The sequence below is a fragment of the Blennius ocellaris genome (assembly GCF_963422515.1).
Source record: "Blennius ocellaris genome assembly, chromosome: 11".
In the NCBI taxonomy this organism is placed as follows: domain Eukaryota; kingdom Metazoa; phylum Chordata; class Actinopteri; order Blenniiformes; family Blenniidae; genus Blennius; species Blennius ocellaris.
In genome coordinates, this window is record NC_137660.1 from 10,007,835 (window position 1) to 10,032,788 (window position 24,954).

Here is a 24,954-nt window from a genome sequence, read left to right on the forward strand (position 1 = left end):
CACTGTGGGATGGGTTTGGTCAGCTTCACGTGCACATCCCTGCAAATCCCTGAGAACTGGTCACAGTGGACAACCTGTGTGTCGCCCCCCCCCCCTCTTGTGGTCAACGAGGACTCCACGCTCACGTCAAAACACGCTCATCAACTTAAAAACAGCAATAACGACAAGGTACAGCGCCTTCGATTCTTCAACACAACAAACTCTGTCCAGTCCGGTGAAATATTTACATCTCTGCAGGTGGTCCTTTTACAAAAGTCAGAATTACACGGTAAGAAAATAAATATTCCAATACATTAGTGCAACGCACCGGCCCTCAGCGATGTCGGCCATGATTAAAGCGCACCGCCCCATTCGTACACACACACACTGTCATACTGTTAGGAGATAAGAGGCCGTGAGCCACGACAGCAAATACCACCGCAAATTAACAAGAGCCGTCAAAACAACGAGAAGTTCAGAGTGCAGATGATGCCACGATTATTTACCACAGCTTGAAGCTTATATTTCACTTGCATAACACGACTCCACTCAACGGTTCCAGGCAGGAATTCTATACAAGGCAAACAGCGGACTGTCCGTTCAAAAAAACAAAAAACAAACCAAAAAAAAAAAAACAATGCTCACAGTCTAAAGTGACAGCAGCTTCATAAAGACTTTTCTTCGTTGTGGCACTTCTAAGACCAGCTGCTTGGTTTTTTTTGTTTTTTTTTCCTTTCTTTATTTCTTTTTTTCAAACCCGACAGCCTCGATCCAGGCTGCAACATGGCCTCCGCTTAAACCAGCTCAGGTGAACCCCCCCCCACCCCCACCCCACCCCCACCCCCACCTTCTCCTCTGTGCTTCCAGGACTGCATGACAGTGTGAAGGGAGGCGGGGTTGAGCCGCGGTAAATGGAGCCGAGCGGAGCGCTCCTCAAATTCCCCTCCCCATTTTGGCAGAAACGGACGGGAGGTTGGCGGGAACGGGTGCAAACTGGGCAACGGCGTGGAGTCGCGAGGCCCTGCGGGGCGGCGGCCTCAGAGCTCCGTCGTCTCCCAGCTCACCTCCCGCGGAACCTGGCGTCATTTAGTCCCTGTGTGGATGACCGTGACGGTGGAGGGCCGCGGCGGCCGCGACGCCTCGGCCGCCGCGGCCACCTCGTCCCGCTCGGTGGGGGCAGGAGCGGCGGAGTCCTGGCTAAACACTTTGACGGCAGAGGGCAGAGGAGCGATGGGGGGACCTGGGAAGGAATAAAAAAAATTTTAAATGCAGTGTCAGCAGAAACGAACGGAATTAAACAAAGCCTAAAATGCTCCAGAAGCAGCGAGTATCTGGCACTCCGGGCTACTAAATGAACATAGAACTATAGACTATGAACTACAATGTAAAGTCAGCGGGGTTTATTAACCATCATTCTTTTTGCTTCATTACTACTAAATGTAGACTTTTGTAAAAGTTCCTGGTAAGGAAACGGAACATTAAAGGCCTAGTGAAATGTAAAACACTACTTTGCAAAAAACGATAGTTGGGGTTCTACTTCTAAGGTTTCTCCGACTCTGCCCCACCACTGTTGTCGCATAACAAAGTTATTTGAATTTTGAATATCCAGCCGACGAAATCGGGGGAATCCTTCGTGAGCGTGACATCAAGAGTTGTGCAGATCTTGATCTGTTGTGTTTATATTGGCTTGCGTTGTTTCCGTCTTAAATATCGACGTTTTAACAGTGTTTTGAAGTTATAGTCGGCGTTTTATGAGCCTTGACGAAAGATTGAGCCTGGAAGAGACCGAGAGAGGAGAAAAGGAGCACAGGCGGCGGGAGCGGCTAGCGGGAGCCGCTAGCTCGGGCGGCTAGTAGACGATCAAGTAATACCTGGACTCATCTTCAGTGATTCCGCGCAGTCGGAAAAGCGCTTCGACATGCTTGAACCACGAAGCCGGTTGTTCTGCCAAAAGTCAGGAGCCTCAAAGCCTCAAAGCCTCAAAGCCTCAAAGCCGCGGTGAAAACTGGCGGCTGCTGAGGCTGAGGAGACGAGGACGAATCGAGGACGAAGCGTCTTCTGCTTCCTCAAACATGTTCCAGACGGGGTCACCGATGGCAGAACGACCCTTCTGTGTCTTCTTCATCAATCACTGGGTTTGAAATGCCCGATGATGATGAAATATCGTTAAATTCAGCCTCTTCGTCGTCAAAACTCTGATCCTCCATAATGTAAACACAACTTGGGCGTGTGCACATCCAGTGACGTCACTCTATTATTGTCAGAAGCTCCACCCAGCAGCGAAAATTACGCTGTTTATCGGCTATTTTCTCGCAGATTGCCGTGTTTTAACAGTTAGCATAAAAATGTCCCTAGAAGCGATAGCCAGAGTGTTTTGGAGGTCGAATTTTCATTTCACTAGGACTATAAACGCCTTCCTTCATCTCACAATCTAAAAACGGTGTTTGCACTACCTGAACGATGTCAGGGAAACGTGGTCGGCGCTGTGCGGCGCCGTGGACGACGCGTTTGTGACGAAGACGTTTGGTTTTTCCCTTCAGGTTATGCAGGAAATAGGACGGTTGATCCTTACGTCATTAAGCTCAATGTCTTGTTATTGCGCGCTGTAATATGTATCTTGCGTTGTTGTGTATTTCTCAGTGTTTCTCTCGCATTGTTAGTTGTGTTTTCTTACTGAGGTTTTGCATCTCGAGGCCAAAAAGAGCCAAAAAGGCTCCTCGAAACAAACTGATACTTTTTTTTTGGTAGAATTGATCAAATCAGCCCGACTCACAGTCCTTCAGGGAGAGCGGGGCGCAGTCCACGGACTGACTCTTGGCGGGAGCTCGGCTCTGAGGGTTGGCCGCCGAGTTGGCGCCGTGGAGGCTGCTGCCGAAGCTGGTGCCCAGCTGCAGGCGCCTCATGTGGCGGATCACGGCCGTGGCGTTGAAGGCTTGCTGCAGGGGCAGAAACGGGGACAGGTGTCAGGAGACGGGGAGGCCACTACGTGATTATTACTGATCGGGAAGACAAAACATTGCGTGTGCCGTTTCCTAGAGCTGAAGTATGACGTCACAAAAAACACAGTTCTCGACGACTTGACTAATTTTCTGCTCGCCAACTCGTCAGGTAATTTAATTCGAATAAGTAACTGTGTTAATTCCATGTTGTCTCTTTGCATTTTGCAGTTTTCTTCCTTTAACGAAGTCCATTTTCCAGCTCCACTGCTCAGATTTGAACTTTGTTATATACTATCACAGAATTAGTCAACTTGTAGACTCTACAGCGGATGTCAGAGTGTGTCGAGGGCCTCCTCTAGGGGGCGGTAGAGAGCTTCAGTAGGGGCGCCGCACCAGGAAAAATCTGAGGGTCAGGGAGAGGTTAGTTCTCAGCAGGGTGTTGTTTTTTTTTTTTAATCTCTAAAAAGAAATTATGGCTAAAAAAAATAAATGAGTAAAGGCTAAAACTAACAAACTACATATTTTCAATATTGATTATGTTTTAGGTGGGGGTGATGCATCAACGTGTGCAAAACTTCAAACTGTAATAACTCCTCTTGTCGATTCGTGAAGATCTACCAGAGTTTAAGAGACTTAATATCGAAGGTCCGTGTGAGAAAAGCTATGTTTATTTAATTCCTGCTCGAAAATATAACTTATAATCTAAAAAAATGGTTAAAAAAAAAAAAAAAAAAAAGGGGTTTGCATGCATTGGGGAGCGATGTTGTTTGCATCAGCATGTTTGCACACTAATCCATGGAGACTTGGGGATGAAAATAAAGACTCTTATTCTGGATTTTTTAAATTATTTTCTATTGTTAGGTGACACATTTTAAGGTTAAGGTTAGGCAAGTAGTAGTTACAGCGGAGTTTGCAGGAAACTAATGCAAGTGGATGCGGCGTGATTGTCGTCAATATTTGATGAGAGAAAGAAAGCGTGTGCTCACCCTCCATTTGCTTTTGGCAAAGTTTTTCCTCATCTGCCGGCTGACTGACTCATGTATGTTCTTGCAGAGCGCAGTGTCTCCAGCAATCCTGGGGGGGGAGAAAAAAAATAAACAAAAAAATAAATAAAATATGCAAGTCAAATCCTCTCAGATCGGGCTCATAACAATTCACACATGGCAAGGCAGCGGTGGTTTGTGTTTCTATGCGTAATGGCTGGGGAATCATTGTCACGCTGCTCCCCTGTTGGCTCCCTTCATCTGTTTTCATTCTGCTTAAACACCTCTGATTGATGAGGTGGTTTGATATCATTCATCATAATATCTCGGCATGAACGAAAGTCGTTCCTCTCCGTCGTGACGCCGGTAACAAGGTGTGTCACAAAGCGCGTATCTGTGTTTTCGGTGGGACCACCTGCCCACCGGGAACCCCGCCATGCCCATTACCGGCTAAACAGACCCGCGTGCTGCCGGGGCTGCAGACCGCCGGCCCACGCCGGCCCACGCCGGCCCACTCTCATTATCTCTGACGCAGGCCCCGGGAAGACATCCCAATTATTCATTAGAGCGTCCACATTCTTCAAGCCTCCTTCAGGACGCCAGCCGCTAATTGGCAGCCATTTATTCGTCAGATTTCTCGGCGAGGGCCCGGCGGCGGCGGAGCAGAGGTGGGCTGGCGGCTCGGAGCCATGGCGACAGATGACAGTGGGAGGACGGGCTCATTCGTGACAAACGCGTGAGCCTGCCAATCTGCGTCACACCGCTGTGTAATCACAAACCCCCGAGATGTGCGGCTCCCCGTCATTGTCTGCTCGGGGCGCCGCGGGGCGACGGCCGGCCGGCACGCTCTCTCACCAGGGGTGCTGGAGAGCCTGGTCGCAAGTGAATCTCTTCTCGGGGTCCTTCTCCATGAGGCAGCTGATGAAGTCTTTGGCTGTGGAGGGAGGGGGGGGGGAACAAAAAGTCAAGAGCTCGTTCCAGCTGAGAACACGGACCTCCTGGCAGACGTATTCAGCACGCCGAGCTTCAACCACCGTTTCATTCTCATCGGTTTGCTGGCAGGCTTGTCAGCGTTTTTTTTTGTTGACATTATGTAATATTGATTAATGCTACTCTGGCCTAATGGTTCTCAAATGTGGGAGGGGTTTCCCCCTAGGGGGCGCCAGAGAGCCCCCAAGAGAGAAAGTTAGAAATTCAATAAACTTCATGGTCTTTAGAACAACTGACAATATTTTCCGTTAAAAAAAGAGAAATTTCAAATATGACCCCTTGTTACACTGCAAGGTTTAGCCTTTATTAGGTAAGTGGCCCCATTTTCAAACATATTACCACAGAGTCTGCTCAGTGTGACTCAAGCTTCCTTTATTAGAAATAACACATTGCATTGTCGCAGTAACATTCAGTCTTTTACATTCCTGCCATTCAGAGAGCTTCTTTCCTGAGCTGGAAATGTGAAATGTGTCTTATTGTGATTGTTAGGTATCCATAATCATATAAAAGGATGTTGGTTCAAGTTTCAAAGGTGGGGGGGGGGGAGAAAATAAAAAATTAAACATGTCTCGAGAGAAAAAAATTCCTATTTTATATTTAATATTTCAAATTAATGACATTTACAAGCTCAAACTCCAGGGATCAGACGTCCCGCGGACGTTGGAGGTGGAAGCCGTGCTGAAACATTGGTCATTAGCTGCGGCTGCGCTCCGTCACGTCTCCGCTGAACGCCGTGACGGTGAGCCGGCTCACCTCAGGCCACTAAAAGGTGCTTTTAAATATTAATTACGCTGCGTTTCAGCAGCGAGGACAAAACTAATGGGGTTCACGTCAGGTTTCCTTCACAAGCGAGTGTTTCCCACTCTCAGGGTTTTACGTCTGAGGGCGGATGCATTTTTTTGGGGGGGGGGACGTCCACGTCAATGAATTCCTTCTGGATGTTTCCTTCAGGGGACGTTTCAAAGAGCCTCGCTGCTTGAAAACACCCTCACGGCAAAGTCTGGACTTTGTCAATGTTATACACGGAGAATATAAAGGATGCTTTCCAAGGCGATCAATAAAGCGTCTATTTAGATGCAGACATTCAAGAATTTGTAAATACGCTCTGAATAGTTAAAAGGAAAGGCTTGTTGGTGAGGATTTGCTGAGAGCAACTGTGTTTGTTTTCATGAAGCTTTGCAACAGATTTTCAGCTGAACCTGAGCAAATGTTTTTACTACTATTTTGGGTATTTTTATTCAGCGATCCTGACTTCTGCAGCAGTTAACTACTGCTATTATAGCCAAAATATGAGATTCCTGTAATCCATTCAAAGAAATTGTGATTTTTTTTAACTGGAAAATCAAACCTGATCACTCATGATCTCATGGATGAACACTTAACACACACACCCCCACACACACACTATAAACACACACTATAAACACACTTGAATGCCTTATCATCTGACACAGTACGACAAAGGGGGAGTTCCATACTTCCTCCTACTGAGTTCCCATTTCTTTTTCTTATACATATATATATATATAAAACACTACAAACTCTCCCAGACATGACTACAATCCTATCTGCTTAAGGTCGGGGTGTCAACAACATCGTTGAAGATGTAAATAACAATAAAAATCCAATGTGACCAGTAAGTTGTAAAGCACACGGTGAACTGAGACTTAACATTGTGGAGATTGTAGTTCTTTTACTCACATCTCTGGTTTGTTGTAAACTGATGATCTTAATGATGCATCGATATCTTTGTTGCACTAAAACGCTATTATAATATAATTATTTAGCGGTCCGGACCCATTTAAGATCAAACTGCACTGCATGTGGCGTCTGGAGTAAAACAAGTTTGACACGGTCGACTTAAGGCATCACTTGTAAACGTTTAATAACTACTTTCAATTTCAAAGTCTAAAATAGATCTCAATTAAAGTTCATGTGCTGAAATGAGTCGCTGTGACAGCATGTTCGCGCGACATCTGCACTACGTACACGGAGGTGTCGTCTGCTCTGACCTCGTCAAAACTAGATCAACACACTTTTTTTACAGACCCCAGAGCACAAAAAGAAGAAAGAGAGTGCGTTTAAATAGCATGTTATACTCAGTTTATCAAATGTGGGATCCTAATACACTCACGATGATCGAGCCCCAGGCGAGCTCGTCTGAGAGTCATGTCGCTTGTTATCCCAGAGTCATTTTGTCTGATAGATATTTACAGTTTTGTACGTTTTCAGGGCCCCATTGGATTAAAAAAACAAAAAAAACAAAGAGCCATCAAATAAAGTTTATGACATAAGCGGAGAGTGTGAGACTCACCAGAGTCTGATATGTCGTCCCAGTACGGAGCGTCGAACTCGTAGTCGGCCTTCAGAATTTGCTCAAAGAGCTTGGAGTCGTTCTCGTCGTAGAAAGGAGGGTAACCGCAAAGCCTGGCGCAGATGAAGATGGGGGATTACACAACCGCCGCCGCCCAGCTGATGTTGGAAACTTCAACCCAAATCTAAAAAGGATTTGCTCTGGCCTAATCCCATTTACTGGCAGTTTGATTTTTTTTTTTTTTTTCACATCGCATGCCAACAGGAGACGCAGTGGGATTATCAACACTGCATGAACACACACACACACAATGACAGCACGTTGTACATGATGGGCATGTAAATGGCAGACGTGAGAGATAAATACATTTAATTGAGATGACGAAACAAAGAAAAGATTCCAAAACAACCACGGGGCTCATTTGTGAGGACAGAAACACTCGATCACCTTCAAAATCTCTCACCCGTAACAAAACGGAAAGCCTCAACCGGGATTTTCTTTGTGCTAATGAGCGACAACACTTCACCTAATTAGGCCGGCAACTTGGTGCGAGACTTTCCACTTGCGGGGGGGGGGGGGGTAACGCTAAGAAACGACAGCAGTGACGATGGAGGGTCACTCTGCAGGAAGAGTCCCCAAACAATCAGCCGGGATTTTGTTTTATTCAATGAGCGTGACGACAGTCTGCACTGACCTGGCTGCATCGGACCAGGGGTCAAAAGGTCACGAGAATCTCTGGTTAGTTTCCCGGAGTGACAAACGTGATCATATTTTTTCTATCTGCGAGGGGGAAGCAGTGGTTTGTTTGTTTTTTTGCGTTTTCTAGGACTTCTTTGCATAGAATCCTCCTACAGTCCATATAGGATAAGATTAGTTAAGAGTTCAACCCGAAAGTGGCAGGAATCTAATAAATAGGACGATTCCTCACAACTACAATATCTCGAAAAATACCTCCAGCTGTTTGCCGGGGATGTAGGTGTTTGTTAAATTTATTATAAGAAATATTTAACGTGTATATTATTATTACAGCGCTCGTGTCTGTGGGGATGTGGGGGTGTCGGTGTAGACTTTATTGGCACTGTAGGGTTCTATTCCATTTTACATTTTGATATTCTTGCATTGTTTATGTCAGATTTGTTGTATTAATCTACTCTATTGCTATCGTTGACATTGAGCTTGGAAAGCACCCACAGCGTTGCTCCCATTGGTCAAAACGTCTAATTCAAGTCAAAGTTTCCTCATAGACATTCATTGAAAAATAAAAAATAAAATTTTTTACTCACAAAATATAAGCGATGACCCCGATGGACCAGCAGTCCACTGCTTTACTGTAGGGCTTCTGAGCTAAAACCTCAGGAGCTGAAACCAACAGAAGAACTTTGATTTTTTTTTTTTAGACGGTCAGAAATAACAAGTCTTCATGCAGTGCAAACAAAACGCCGGCGAGCCGAGGCTGGGGGAAGAATGCGAATGGCGGCAGCAGATGGCCAAGGTTAACCTGTGGCTGCCGGCCCGATTCAATTAGCTCGTGTTTACTCCAACTCCAGCATCTCATTAATCTCAGAGCGAGTTTCGTCGGCGAAGCCGGGGCTCAGAGGGGTGCGTCCTCACCCACGTATCCAGGAGTCCCGCAGGCGGTGGCCATCACGCCACCTGTTCCCTCCATCTTTGACAGACCGAAGTCGCTGATCATGATCTTTGACTCATCGTGAGGACTGAAGTACAGCAGGTTCTCGGGCTGGAAATAGAGGCAACGTGTCACCGAGTGCTTGTGTGAAGATTCTGCTGGATTGAGTTACAGAAAAATATGAAACAAAATAAAAAAAAAAAAAAAACCCTCAGCACCTTCAGGTCTCTGTGCACGATGGCCATGGAGTGCAGGTAGTTGACGGCGTCCAGAACCTGGCGGATGAGCCGGCTGGCGTCCATCTCTGTGTAGAAGCCCTTTTCCACGATGCGGTCGAACAGCTCCCCTCCAGACACCCTGGAAGCAAACGCCCGTTAAACAACCAGGCAGTAGTGTCACACTCACAGAGTTTGAATACAGCCGTTTACCTGAGGAGGGGTTTTTTATTGTTGCACAGTAACGGGAATTTGTGCACACTTATCTGGAGAGAATGAAATGTAATTTCAACTAGTTTATAATAGCTTTTAGTGTGAAATAGCGGTTATCCACAATAATTGTACGTCAGGGCGACTTTATTTTAAATTACAAAACTCAATTCAACTTTACTTCGAGAGCACTATTAAAAACAACCCGCTCTGTACATAAATAGGCATATAAAGCTGAAAAACAATAAAAACATAAAATAAAAAATTTTTTAAATGGCAACAAATAAAACAAGAGTCTCAAGCTGGTTAAAAGTGGGATTAAGAAAAAATTTATTTCATAATCTGCTAATATTGTATGCATATGTGCTTGAACTTATAGCCTCTAATAATGATTCACCCAATTCTGATAATATGGCTGCAAAAGGACGACAGTGATGAATCTTGTGTGTAAATAACAACCCAGCCTGAGTGACGGTGGTTTATTTTAGTTTAATCAATAATGGCAATGAGACATTTTTGTTGGGACAAAAAAGAAGACAATTTCTGCTTGTTTTTCTTTCCTAAAATGAGAAGGACATGTAAATTAAGTTGTTTTTTAAGTGACTGGATAAAGTCAACATAAGAACAATAATGTGGAAAAGAAAGTGAGAGACAAGCGAGATGATAAATGTGAATTCTATTAGATAAGAACCACAACAATAAGGCAACAGAATGCCAAAAGCAGACGCGTTAAATAAGAAATGTAAAAATCAAGGACAGAATCTGTGTTATTAAAAATGCAGGGATTTTTTAAAAAAGGTGCATCTGGTGGAAGTTCCCCGTGTTTCCAAAAGCATGTATTTGATAGGTTTTCTCTTCGTGGGGAGATTTTCATGATGCATTTTTCTTCCTTTGTGGTGTCCATTTAATATGAAAGTTTAAAGAAATAGAATTTTATGCAATGTCCTAAGTAGCGCTGCCATGATTGCTCACACACACACAAAATGAAAAAAAGCTCCTGCTAGATTCCTGCAGAATATTCCAACCACTCCTAAAAAGTAGGTGCTTTACATCTCAAGAGTTTCTCATGAAATCAACCAAAATGCTGCTCATAATCCTGGGCTGATAAAAATACCTTCTTTTATCCAGTATTCTAAGATCTATTATGTATTATTGAAGTCTTTTTGAGGAAGTGGTGTTGGGAAGTGATGCACCAGCCTTTCTCTGCTACTTTGAGCTCCATTTGCACAACAAGTGCGTCAAGTTGAGCTTTTTAAGCACGAGAGTACGACTGGCAATCACTTTTTTTTTTTTTACACTAATGAGTCTCGAAGGCAACATTAAGCACCTTTCAGAGATACCAAAGAGGCCAAATGATCAAGCCGGCTAAATTGCTGGCGCATTACTCACAAACGGTGTGAAAATGCCGGCGGGAAGGGGGAAGGTGCGAGGACGAGTGACGACATATGCCACGCACGAGAGAAAATGACAGTGCCGGGGAAAGTGTGCACTCGGCAGCTGAGAGACACATTTGAAAGGACGGTTTGCAGACGGGGAACTCCACAGGGGACCGCAGAACAGCTCTGACAAACAATACAATCTTGTATTTTAACAAGGCTTTAAAGAATTCTATTTAGCTCGGTGGCTTTTCTCCAAACCAGAGGATAAAACTCAAACTAAGAGTGATTTTAACGGGATTAACGGGAAGCAGGACAAACTATTTCACCTGAAACACAAATATTAAAAGCTTGAGAAGGTAATATAGTTATCAAATGGGGAGGGGGCGGGGGATTGAGATTTTGTTCAAATCTTGAGGAACTGGGAAATTCCCAATAGGGAAGTGGGAAGGTTTGGGGCGCTTCATGAAGCAATGTAAATGCCACTGATGACAACACATTCTGTTCCTCGATACAACAAACATGAAAGCAACCGTTACAGTTACAGTAAAACACAAACACTTCTACAGATCACACGGTGGTATTTCCTCGTCGTCACACGAACACTCCCAACAATTAGTCCCACAAATCGCTTTTTTTTTTTTCAAACCAAAAGATTGAAGTGTAAAACTAAACAATTCACTCCAAATCATTCTGGAGCCTCGAATCCTATTTGTACAGCATGAATTATAGTTAAAAGTATACATCATGACTGTACTGATGTTACTTTATGTCATTATATTTAACACGAACCAGCATCAGGAAACTTCTGTTAAATGGTAAAGAAGCGTTTTCCTTTATGGAAACTGGATAAGACCTTTGAAAATGGCTGATTTAGTGAACGTGGGCTGATTTAGCACATTTGGGCCAATCAAAGATGACTGAATGGGTTTCTAACCATTCATAGAGCAAATCTTGTGTTGCTTCAAGGGGAGAGAGAGAGAGAGAGAGAAAAAAATCATCTATGAGTAACTCGTCTAACAAAAACAGTGCAAAGCTCTTTGTGTCAAGAACAACGGCCAACAATGGTAGCATTCTTTTAGAAATCTCCCCATGAAAGCAAAATTTGCTTCTTTTTTTTTTAACTTCAAAATGTCAAATCGCTGAAGTGAAGCGACACGCCAGTTAAGCTTTGGATGCGATGTGGCGTGCTGCATTTCTATTTAGCCGAGCTGCACTTATGAAGCTGCTGTTCTGACCTCGTTCTGCAGCCACTCAGGCAGAGATGCTTCAAGGACAGCGCAGACACTTACTCAAGCAAAACAAATAAATAAATAAATAAACTAAACTGAGCACATTATCAAAATGACAGGCCAAATGGGAGACGAAGTGCCGACCTCAGCAAACGGCTCGGTGGGTTGATGTACTTACAGCTGCATTATGAGGTACAGGTGGTTGGAGCTCTCGTAGATGTCTTCGAGAGCCACGATGTTCTCGTGCTTGATCCTGCGAGAGACGGCAGATTAATCACTTCACCGGCTTCCGCTCATTTCAGCACATGGTCACAAAATACACGCAATTCAACTTTTCATTCTGTTCTTTTTTTCTGTAACAGCAAGGCTTCCTTTTTTTGTGGGGGGTGGGGGGGGGGGGGGTGGGGGGGGGGGGGGGGGTTCAGCTCTTTTGTCTGTGCACTTATGCTAGTGTATGCATTTGCACAATGAAGCCGACCAAGTACCCAGGCATGTTGTTTTTGTGTGTGTGTGTGTGTGTGTGTGTGTGTGTGTGTGTGTGTGTGTGTGTGTGTGTGTGTGTGTGTGTGTGTGTGTGTGTGTGTGTGTGTGTGTGTGTGTGTGTGTGTGTGTGTGTGTGTGTGTGTGTGTGTGTGTGTGTCTCAGAGGGAGCTGCTCTATGAGTCACGGTGTGGTTTTCCCCCGTCAGCAGGAGCACCTGCAGAAAATGTTATTGACCGGCTGCTCGTCTGTGTCCAGGCAACAAAAATTAGAAGAAAAAGAAGAAGAAGAAGCCAGCCGAGGCGAGGCGATGTTCACATGAGCATCTCCAGGAAGGGTCAGTGTATGAAAGGAACGATGTGGGAGTAGAGGAGAAAAAGGAGGAGGAGGAGGAGGAGGAGGAGACGACGGTCTCAAAGCACCAAACAACCTTCACAACTTTTTTTTTCTTTTTCTTTCAGTGTCCAGAATGGAAATGAGGTTTGATTTGATGGCTCTGTGACTAACCGAGATGAGTAAAAGGTGTGAGGGAAGTGGATGAGGAACCAAGATGGAGGAATAAAGGAAAAAAAAGACAGGGTGGTGGTGGTGGAGGGGGGTGGGGGGGGGGGGGGGTGAAGCCAAAGGATAGTAGCTGTAACCAAGCAACTACAGGCAACAACTGGTGAGCTCACTTCAAGAATGACAGATAACTGAGCTTCTCGGGGGAATTACCCATCAGGAGGAGGACGGCAGATCACCCGGTGTCAGTGTAATCCTCTCATGTGTGTGTGTGTGTGTGTGTGTGTGTGTGTGTGTGTGTGTGTGTGTGTGTGTGTGTGTGTGTGTGTGTGTGTGTGTGTGTGTGTGTGGCAGCAGTGTGCAGCGCGGCTTGAGGCAGGTGAGGAACTGAGACTTCTACTGATAACTGAAACCAACAGAGTCGCTTTAACTCCCCATTCGGTCTTTGGTGAGTTTGTCATATCGGAATTCTCTTCACATCTACGAGCAAACATCACATTTGGCCAAACCCCACCCCCCACCCCACCACCCCCTCAAAAAACAACTCGTGGTCAAAGCACACCTCAGTAGATTCCTAATCCTCAAGCCATCCCGTGTTCTTTCAACCACACATGGACGTAGTACTTCCTGTAGAAAACAAATCCTCACCCAAACCCTAAAATGAAATTCTCCATCTTTCATCCCCTCCCCCCCCCACCCCCACATCTATCCACCATATCATTAAGACCAGGCCCTGTCCTCTGAGGCATGAAGGTGTGTTGGCAGCACATCCTTGAGCCCCCGTGGTCAGTCCCGTTTCCCAGACGTCCCACTAAAGCTTGACCGGAGACAGACCTGGGGGATTCAGAGGTCAAGTCAACACCTCAAAGTTGTGGTCTTTCTCAAAACATTCTTGAAGTATGTTTGTTTAGTGGAAAAAAGGTGCATCATCTTGCCGAAGCAGACCAGTGGCCAGCGGACATTTCTATGAAGGAGTGCACAGCTTTAGAGCATAGGTCGGTGGAACGTGTCAAGATCACGTTGAAATGCATGTCAGGCCTCCGAAGCTGCAGGTTTCTCCCCCACCACTTGGCCCAGTGCGTCACACTGCCTCCACCAGCCACTGTCCAGGTCCAGTCGTTGGTGGAAAAAGGTCCGTATGAGCAACTACAAGACACTGTTTAGTCCAACACTTTTCCATCATGTCAACGTCTGTTGGACGCCACGGAGCCTTGACTGTCCATGATCCAGTCACTGGATAATATATTTCCTTTTTCTTTTCATTTGGAAGTGAAACATTTGATGGATCATAGGTCCATATAATAAATACCACCTGTGTGGATTCTGCATATATATATCATATATATGATTCCTCAGCATCTTGGAACGGACAATCCTCTCTGCTTTAGCATTTGAACGCACCAGGATCAGTCAGAGAATTTCAAACCAATCGGAGGTCACCTTTCTAAACCAGTGTTTTTCAACCACTGTACACTGGTGTTCTGCGAGATATAGTCAGGTGTAATTATGTATATATACTCTTTGCCAATAGATGGCAGCACAGAACTTTGCCGTTGAAATCGAAACTGAAAGACGTCAGTCTGGTTAATCACCACCACCTGTGGCTGCTACCATCTTGTATCAAAGTACTGTGTCAGTGACAGTGATGGAGAAGTTTTTGAAACGGGAGAATTTGAACTCCGAACTGGACATGTTGGTGTTTGTCTGTCTTCTATTCCTGCCAGGATCTCAACTCTGTGTTCATCCATCAGGCCCAGGTTTCACATTGAGTGGGTAAAAATACAAAAAAGAAATTGGGAAATACTTTTTTCTGTATTTATTTGATTCCTATTGATAAAGTATTGACGAGAATGACTTTATATCGTTAATATAGGCTACAGAGCTCAACATTTTAACATTTTCTGGTGGTGGTGTGCTTCCAGATTTTTCCAAAGAAAAAAGTGTGCCTTGGCTCAGAAAAGGTTGAAAAACACTGTTCTAAAAGGTAAAGACCACATGGTATCGAATGACCAATGACTGGCCGTAATACAAAACTGGAAGTCAGTTGTACGTTATGTACACAAGCTGATGATTTGCGATATGCCGGAAAACCATGACGACTGGCGATGCTGAACTGCAGGTCTCAACCCCGAAGGGCCCAAAGACAGGGTGGATCGATTGCATTTGACAAGTCACCTCAGACTGACGGTGCCTGTTAAATAAACTGAGGCTGAATGAAGTGACTCGGAGTGCAAGGGAAGGAAACCGTGAGCGTCGCTCCTCCTCCCCCGGGCAGCTCAAGTCAGGTGACACCTACTTCCTCAGGACGGCGATTTCATTCTCGATGCTCGTCTCCTTCCCCTTGAGGGCCTTCTTTGGGATGCACTTAATGGCGACCATCTTCCCCGTGGCCTTCTCCCGAGCCATCACCACCTCGGAAAACGCGCCGCTAAGAGAAAAAAAAAAAGAAAAGGAAGAAAGAAAGTGCGAGGCACGTTAGTCCCGCTTTATGCACGCCCGGACAATATTGACACATCGTCAGTGAGTAGATAGAGGGGCACTCAGAGGCAGACAGGCCAGAGTACACAAACAGCATATTGTGAATATTTACCGAGAACTGGCAGCGCCCCGCACTATGGCTGACAGCCCTTTGCTGCTGGCTGCACGCTCGGCGCTCGCGCACAGCCAAAAAGCACGGCAAACACTTTTTTTTTTTTTAAAACTCTAAAAAAAAACAAAAAAAACACCCATTTAGGGCGGCGGATGGCGTGTCTTCCTCTGCCATCTGCCTCCATACATGGGAGCCTTTAAAAACAAATACCGAATTAAGGGAATATTTGCACCGGCAATCTGTATCTGTTGCTATGATACCGCAGAGATAATAAATCTCTCTGAGCAGGCAGCGTGATTGCCCCCCCACCCTCCTCCTCCTCCTCTTCTTCTTGTTTTTCATTACACACCTTTTTTTCCCTCCATGCACCCGCTGGATGGCTTCAGATTTTTAAAAGGGACGGATTCTGTCTGGTGCTGTGATCACGGAGCGAAACATGATCAAAAAGACTAAAGCGAGGCTGATGAAGGGAGGAAGTGATGACTGATGAGAGGGCCCTCGTACATGAAAGTGAATCTGAGAACTGATGTTACATGAGGACGCCGGGATGTGCGTCTCACCGATCTGCCACGCGCGCAACGAAATGTGGCCTTTTTTGTCTCCTCGCCGCATTCCTCCCTCGCGCCTGTTTCTTTAAAAACAGCCGGGACCAAGCCTCTCCTTTTTGTAGAAGACGTCTCTGACCCGAGATGACCGAGTGAACGCAGGCAGGCGGCAGAAAAACAAGCGGGGCTTTACAGATTTTACAATTCATTGGAGGATTTTCCTTCACTTTTATTTATCACAGCACAATGTCAGCATAGCCAAATAGTAGGATTTAAATCTTTAAGCCTATATTGACTTTCTTTTCTGAGATACAAAAGGAGATACGGTTGGTAGTTAACTGCCCATCAAAGGTAAAACAAATAGTTTCCCTAAAGTTACCAACTTCATAGTAGTCTCTTGTTAATATCCAGAAATAATCCAAAACGTATCCTATGCGTGTTAGACAGCAACATTTCAACAAGACGAGGTACAGGAAGAATTCCAAAGCTCTAAATAGAGCAAATGATCAATTTTTAAATATGATTTTCAGTAAAGCCCTAATTTTGACAAATTAAAACTACGTGCCAAAGATGTTAGACGTTAAGATATTGAAAGAGAAAGAACCCATGGAACATAAAATGTCAGTATGTCGCAGGAAACTAGTGTAAAACATGCTTTTTTGTTTCAGAAACTAAACAACGTTCATATTTTGGGGGGTAAAAATACATGATTTTGATCAAATACAAGCCAAATTAAGTAGCATTTTGCATTTTCACTTCATAATGGGAATATCTGCAGTTAGACGGACTTTGCATGTCGTCTGTGAGCACGTGTGGGTTTGTTTCCTCCGTCAGACCAAAGACATGCACATCAGATTAATCAGTGACTGAAAACTGCTTGTCGGCGTTGATGAGAGTGTGTGTGATTGTCTGCCTCTCCGCGTTTGTCCTGTGATGGAATTGTCCAGGATGCAGTGAGCGGCGATGGCAGACAAAGCATGTATAGAAAATGGACGGTCCACTGGCCTCTGCTGATTTCAACCTGAATGTGAGTTTACATAAGGATTTTACCTTGTTTTATCTTTGACCAGCTTGTGAAGCATATAAAGTGTGAACGGAGCAGATATAGACATTGTAATCATGTTATTCAGTGTTTATTTATAGTTTATGTGAGGATAAGCCCACATATTATTATTATTATTATCATTTGTGTTTGATGGCTGCAACAGGTGAACTGCTGGATGTCACCAGATACATAAAAGCGGTGACGCACATAAATGATCTTTGAAGCGCTTCGGACACGACAAACCACAGAGGATCCATTATGTCCATAAAGTGTAATCCATTCCTCCCAACGGCCTCTAAAACTCAGCGCCACTGGCTGCGGTAAGTCCCACCGTGGCCATCAAATCCACGCTAATCTCTCGCTCCTGTACCACACGGAGGAGGAGGGGGAGGGAGGAGGGGGAGGGTCAGCCTGAGCTGAGGCACACAAACAAGAGTGCACGCACAAACCACACTACCTGGTCACAACGCTGGGTTGCAGGTTCATCTCTCACACACACACACACACACACATACACACAGAGCAGCGAGGGCTTGCAGCACACGCCCTTCCAGCTTGACCTCATTGTGACACATGATGCAGGGCCGCTATGTAAATGCAGGGCCTTGTATAAGCGAGGGGGAGGCGGTGCGCGCTCTCCTCGCCGGCCCGCTGGACCATCTATCTTCCCGCCGCAGCTGTTGCCGTGAGGACAATGAGCCGTCGTTTCCATGCAGCGCACGCCACCGCCGACGCCGTGTGGACGTCTAGGTGGAAGAGCGAACACTCCTCCCCCGACACCTGGCGTGCCGAGCGGGCCTGCACGCTCTCTTCTGCAGGAGGGGAAGCGCAGCGATGGAAACCACAGGAAACCTGCGAGCTGCACGGCGAGGGAGGCTGTTTCTATGCCCCCCCCCACCCCCACCCCCACCCCCCACCCCGCCACAGCTCACCACATTGACAGGCAGAGGCATCACTTCCTGTGAATGACAACAGAACTCAGGGCCGCGACTTCTCTCGCTCCGTCAATGCATGAAGGCATGACAAACTGTGCCGCCAGCTCTGCCCGAGCCTCCCTGCTGGAAGCTCACAACTCGCAGGGAAGGAAAAAGGTGCGACGTCCGCTACCAACATGCATATGGTGATGTGACCGCCCACATGCTGAATCTACACATGCAAGCAGTCACTGGAGAGCAAAATCTATTCATTCAACCAGCCGAGACGCGGGAAACTATTCAAAGTTTACGAATGTTGAATTGTGGAAAGGTTGTTGGGTTGTTTTTTTTTGTTGCCATATCCATGGGATGGATATTCTCTATTCTAGCCTGTGTATCTTGCTTTTTTTTTTATTGCCTGGATGAGACAAATGTCCCTCTTTCCTCACTGTGATGAACCGAACTTCTCCAGACCTTTACAAAAAGAACATGGCGTCACCTCTCACACAGTCCGCCTACATATCTTTACTTGCAGACGTTGTACATGATCCGAGCCTGCGACTGTCACTCAAAAATGACCACGTTAGGTTATTTACATCCATTTGAACAAAATAATACCAAAGTTATAATAAAAAAAAAAAAAAGGGGGGGGGGGGGGGGTGTGAGAGGCTTCAGTTTTAATAAAATAATGATTCATGCTCTCAGAGCAGAGAACCAGAAGCCTTGTTGCTGCACCGCCGTGCAACCTCTCTCCCTTTACTGTGGGCGATAATAAACTGGAGCACGTTACAGGTTTTGCACTACTGGTCAAGATAAATTAAGCAACAAAAAAAAAAAAAAAAAAAAAACCTGAATAATCGCTAACAATAATCATGGGTTTCAGTTGCAGCATAACTCCATTAAAGCTCATCTCGGTCTATTACACCGAATGAATGTGCCTCTGCCTCGACTGCCAAATGCTCCTGACCCGGTGTTACAAGACTGCGCTATGAAGTCAGCCGTACACTGACTCACTTGGCTGAATAATAATAATAATAATAATAATAATAATAATTGATTTTTAAGTTCCCTCCGAGAGGCGCAGAGCCCCGGCGTTGAGACGACAGCGTGAGCTGCGTGTGACAGTCTGCAGTCGCACAAGCACCAGCGCGACATGTGCAGACAGCTGAGCCAAACAGGCTGACTCATGTGAAATGTGAAATGTGGGCCGCTCGCCGGACGCCGCCGACGGCTGATGTTGCGGCGGCACGGCAAAAGCGCCGCGTCAATCCATCGTGTCGAAAAGTGGGTCGTTTTTGACGCCGAGGCTTGCGACTTCAGCTCGCTCCTTTTGGTTTTTCTTCGGGGGGGAGGGGAAGACGGTGGGGTCCCGGCGGCCCACCGGGGGCTCCTTCTCTCGTGGCTCTTCGCAGACGGCGCCGTGTGTCGTGTTGCTGCTGAGTAATCACATTGAATCAGCTTGTGTAAGATCCATCCTGTTGCCTGTTACGTAACGGACGGGATGGGAAAAGTCACAACTCAATAATCCAGGTAGAGCTATGCTCAAAGTCACCCCTCGGCAGGGCGGTGACACCAGCTGCTCTGGAGGGAGATGCGCTCACACACACACAAGCTCACACACCGATTCTCCAAAACATTAGTTGTTCCACATAAACGCACAGGTGATAATGGAGGCTTTTCTTTCAGCTCGGATCCATCAGAACGTGGGTATCAAGGAGGAGATCGTTGTGCTGCTACACAATGGCACTGATTAGTTGTTGTTGTTGGGTTTTTTTTAACCAGACTTTTGCACCACCATCTGCTCTGTTGTATGCTTTGTAAAGCAGAGTGACTGGACAAAGTGTGAAAATGACATTGTTTAAAAGTCATAGGGACAAGTTTCTGCAAAAGGATTTAATATCCCAGTCAAAATAGCCTGAAGATATTTTCCATTGCACTGGTTCCAGTGGTGGAAACAACATTCATCCCATTTCCAGAAACAATCACATCTGTAAGTGAACCAAAATACTCAAAGAATACAGCTCAACCTTCCAGTTCAAACTATAATAATTCCTGGTTCATACTTCACATCACCAGCAGATGATAACAAGGTATGACTGCGACTGGTTAAACCATTTCACACGCAGTCGAGTATAAACTCGTGTTGTGACTTGTAATATTGGTGATACAAAACTAATTAATGTGTATTTCTGACGGCATAAAGTGTACTGAAGAGGAACAATCTTCTCTGAGTCCACAACCATTAAAACACTGAAGAGCAGCAGAGACCAACTCACCTTTTTTGAATGAGTTTTTGTTGTGAAAATAAAAGTGTTGCGTAATCGTAAATAAACAATACACACGTCTGGAGTTGTGATTTAAAGCCTTGGTTCTCTGGTGAGACCTCACATACATATTTGGTTTTAAGGTTTCAAAATCATTGACGCAATTATTTTATTTGTTGTTCTTGATTTTCATTTAAAATGGCACACATGTTCAACTTCTCTTTAAATAAACAGAACTTTAAAGGCATTTCTGACAGGAATAACTTGATCAACAAAATGACGTTTGCATAAAGGAAGGGTGAACACATTGAATGAGACGACGGCGACCCGGTGAAAAGTACATCAAACTGTCTATCAGTTTGGCCGTCAGCTGTCGGCACAGACCCTCCAGTACATCTGCTCCACTGGAGAAACGCAAAGAGACACAGTGGGCCGAGCCTCCTTTCCCATGAATGAATGTGCAGTTGGCGTTCATCAGATAGGCGATCACGTGGAGGACGGCGGTCAGTTTACGGGCCTGATAACGGCCAATGATGCCTCCAGACGAGTGAGAAAAGAGCTCCTGCTTAGCGTTTCCCCGGAGCGGCAGATAATCTCGTACCAAGTCGACCTGTCAGATAGCGGCTGAATTATTATTATTTTTTTAATAAAAAGGTGATTACTGCCTCCGGCGCCGCCATACGGGACAGCGGGGTCCAGTCCACCAGAGCTCATGTGCTTTCACAAGTGGGCGCAGCAGCAGGAAGGACAGTGGTGGTGGTGGTGGGGGGGGGGGGGGGGGACAGTATATACAGTCTTCGTCTTCTTCTTCTTCAAACAGAGCAACCAAGGACTTCCAACCTCCTAGTTGCCTAGCTGCCATTCCCACTGCATTCAGGCTGCTTTCAAGGACCCAACTGGCCTTTTAAACCAGCCGCGTTTCAGAAACACGATCGATGCCCGGCCGCAACGGCAAGTCACTTCAATGCACCGAGCTCGGATTCACATCTGCCGGTTAACCCTTAAAATATCAAACACGAGGAAGGTAATGTTCCTGTTCTGACGGTCCTGTCAGGGGGGGGGGGGGCAGCGGGTGGCGTGTACGGGTGTCAGCCGCAGCTCCGATCATCCCTGAACTGGCAGCTAAAAGAAAAGCGACTGATCTCAGACGGTGGGAAGTTCCAGCACACGCTCACCGACCGGGGGTTTGTGCAACTTGTGCGTCGGGTCGGTTCATTTTTTTTTCCCCCAGTGTTCAATACATCCAAGTCTCCGGAGGGCCGTGGAAACAGGATTCATGTGGGAGTCCCTTTGTCAGCGCGACTTGGGAAAACGTTGAGTCAGTCACTCTCGAAGTGTTTGTCGATGGAGGAGATGGGGGAGCCAGGGAGGGGAGCTTCCTCCCATACGGGATAAATCCCTGGCTCACCTGAAGTAGAGGAGAATATCTGTGTTCTTCTGACGCAGTGCAGCAGAGGCTACATACTTCTTCTTAACTATTTCCTCCAAAATTGCTCAAATGCATGTTTTTAAATCTTACGTGCACATGTCAGCGTTGGCATATCTCTCACCCATGTGCTCGTTGCTTTGGCCTCCATGAAATTCATCCGGTTGATTTTTGAGATTCTTGATTTGTTCTGTCCACGCTGCTCCTTTCTGGGAAAGTCTCCAGCTGGTCCATTAAAAAAAAAAAAAAAAAGATCAAATTCCACTGAACACTCCCTCTAAAAGCGGGCAGTGAAGGAGTCATCGGTTTCCTTAACGTGGTGGCGGAGAAGGTAAAGTATAAATTAAATTGAATATTGGACCGGCATCCGTCAAAGCAAACGAGTGACAATGAGGCAGATGTTCTCCGCCTCCGAGTCGGGTTCATCTGGAGGTGACTTCCTGCTCACGGAGAGCTTTTCCTGCCGCCTGCTCCGAGGACTGCTGGTTTTTCCTTCCCACTGCATTTACTGAAATGTCAAGCTCCGTGAGACGATGATCGTCCGTCACGACACACGTGAATTGAAAACCGTGCTAACGCTTTAACGACTGCTGGCTCCACTCTGAAGGTTCAGTTTGACTACATGATACATACATAGACAAAAAACAATCCCAGTTCACCGAACAGACGATGAAAAATTTGTAAATGCAAATTTAACGAGCAGCCAGAATCAGACGATGAATCTAGAAACCTTGTCTCTTGACAACTTTCAGCCCCATGACAACGTTACTGGATCCAGATATATCGAAAATAACTCGATGTGCACACTACTTGGTCACAAATATTTTGGAGAAAAAAAAACTCTACCTGCGTTGTTTATTCAAGTGAGAGAGAGAAAAAAAAAGACGATTAATTACTGCACCATTAATGGTGCTGTTTAATAAATACTGTTTTGGCAAGATTCACTTTATTATGATTTCACCCTCATTGCATCCAAGTTAAATATTAGGATATATTACTGTAGTATGAACAGGGAATGTTTTCAGGCTCAGGCTAAATATTGAGATATACATCATGAATCGTGATATGGCCTGAGAAAATCGAGAAAAAAGCTCATTATCGCTCAGCCCTAACTGGAGCTATATAAATGAAAATGAACCGACTTGAACAATAAATAGTGCTGAAGTCAATCAAACGATCAAACCTGAAGCATAGAAGTAACGTTTGAGTGGCAAACCCTTGTCCTACTTCACATTCTCAAGACTTCACCCACTGAGATAATTGAAGGTGCTTCTCGTCGGGTTACTTAAGTTGCTTCCACGGAGTTCCAGCAGCTTAACGGTCTGAAATTAGCCCCGAAGCAAACGGTGCCAGGGAACTGGTGGGGGGGGGGTGGCCGCCGGCTTCCTGCGGCGAGCCTGCTCTCATCAGACCCACCTCCAGCTGCAGAGCAAATCAATCTGTTGTTTCTTTGTGACGGCAACAGAGAAACAAAGCGTCACTGGAACAACGGTGTCGCTCGGAATAAAATCCTCTCGGAGGTGAAACCGTTTGTGGCGTGTGTGTGTGTGTGTGTGTGTGTGTGTGTGTGTGTGTGTGTGTGTGTGTGTGTGTGTGTGTGTGTGTGTGTGTGTGTGTGTGTGTGTGTGTGTGTGTGTGTGTGTGGCGGTGACCTAAAAATGCTCTGCGACTGTTTGCAACAGATAAAGGCGACGGCGTTGCCGTGTGAACGCACACGGCTACACGTCCTGCTTTTAAAAACGGAACACAACAACTTCGCGCACGAAGGTTCAATCGAAGGACTGAGGTCAGCGTTTATACACTTTAATGATTCGCTGCTGACAAAACTGAGCAAAGGTGCATCAGATGTCCGTCTTGTAATGAAGCAAAAATGCAGTCGGAGACTTTTTCCGTGAGCAGTAGTTGTGATTGCTTAAGCAGCACTCTGCTGCAGGGGGATGATCTCTCTTGGATGCTGACAGGGGAGGAGGGGTGGTGGAGGGCGGGTGGGGGGGGGGGGGGGAACCCTCGCAAACGACCTACAGTTAAAAGGTGGCGCAAGAGGACGGGGATAATCTCCGTCCTCTTCCTCTCACCGACGGTCTTTCCACTTCCAGTTTTAATCCTCAGCCAAAGCCGCCAGATCGCTGGGCCTTCCTGCCCCCAGGTGGCCCGTTTTACACCCCCCCCCCCCCCACCCCCCCCCTCCTTCCTCCCCCTCCCCTCCCTCCCTGTCGCAGCCCAACGCCGCCCGATTAAGACACCCAGGGACAAGCAAGCGGGCCTGAAGTCGAACCCGGACCGGGTACCCGGCAGTGACAATCTGGCCCTGGAGATGTGTGCTCATGTTGTGGGCGAGAGTGTGTTCCTCCACCCTGGCCACTGTGTGTGTGTGTGTGTGTGTGTGTGTGTGTGTGTGTGTGTGTGTGTGTGTGTGTGTGTGTGTGTGTGTGTGTGTGTGTGTGTGTGTGTGTGTGTGTGTGGACAGTAACTCGCCATGATTCACCGGCGTTATTCACAGGATCTCACACACATAAGCGAAAGCCTTGGGGAAATCAGAAGTGCCTCCGGGTAGGTACGTCTGACTGTTCGCTCCCGACAGCTCGAGTGTGGAGCCGCGCTTTCGTGAATCACTGGGTTTGAGAGTGAGAATTTCATGATCCCCGGCTCCTCGCGAAGAGACACATCTGCAGTCACGCCGCTGAGTCGCGAAAAAAAATGAGAGGACGGGGGAGGAAACAAACCAGCAGGAATGCAGATTATTCAAAGTTCAGCTCCTATCAGAGGAGCCGGCCACGGCGTCTGGGGTTTTTTATCCTCCTGGAGTGACCTCTCTACAGGTTGTGCTGCAGCCGCAGTGACCGGGGGGGCCCTTTTTTTAGTTTTTTTTTGGTTTTCATGCAGTTTGACACCACTTTCTGAGGACAAACCAGAGGAAAAAACAAACACACACACACGCCCTCCGGGAAGGCTCCTTCTTCGACACCGGTCCTTTCTCCGACTCACAGACAATAAAAAAAAACAAACAAACAAAACAACCCCATCACCACATAGAATTCCTCTCAGACGTGTCTTCAGGGGCCATGAAGATGAGAGCTTACACCGTGTGAGATGTGTGATGTAGCGCCGACCAGTCTGTCACTAAACTGTCTGCTCCACCTCCCTGACGGCAGGCTGGGGCTTTTTACCACCACTTCCCACCTCCGGTCGCCTCCGGCAACACCGGCAAACAGTCAATTAGAAATCATGAATGGAATGGGAAAAAAAAAATGAAAAAAAAATGAACATGCATGATTCATACAGTGACTCTGCTTCATTTTTCTTTATCTTGACGGCTGCGGTTTT

The 24,954-nt window shown here is 46.2% G+C and overlaps 1 protein-coding gene across 1 annotated transcript in view; it reads right to left on the minus strand.

Annotated features, from left to right (window-relative positions):
• Positions 1-1,061: 1,061 nt before the first annotated feature.
• The window catches only part of camk1db (calcium/calmodulin-dependent protein kinase 1Db), a gene marked incomplete at both ends in the record, with an annotated part of 25,226 nt that continues 1,333 nt past the window's right edge, over positions 1,062-24,954 (minus strand). Inside the window, 10 exons of the mRNA XM_080504601.1 lie at positions 1,062-1,219; positions 2,753-2,915; positions 3,905-3,992; positions 4,757-4,835; positions 7,206-7,318; positions 8,489-8,564; positions 8,817-8,943; positions 9,051-9,189; positions 12,044-12,118; positions 15,143-15,274. Of these exons, the coding sequence (XP_080360727.1) occupies positions 1,062-1,219; positions 2,753-2,915; positions 3,905-3,992; positions 4,757-4,835; positions 7,206-7,318; positions 8,489-8,564; positions 8,817-8,943; positions 9,051-9,189; positions 12,044-12,118; positions 15,143-15,274 (1,150 nt within the window). The remainder of the gene's footprint in view (positions 1,220-2,752; positions 2,916-3,904; positions 3,993-4,756; positions 4,836-7,205; positions 7,319-8,488; positions 8,565-8,816; positions 8,944-9,050; positions 9,190-12,043; positions 12,119-15,142; positions 15,275-24,954) is intronic.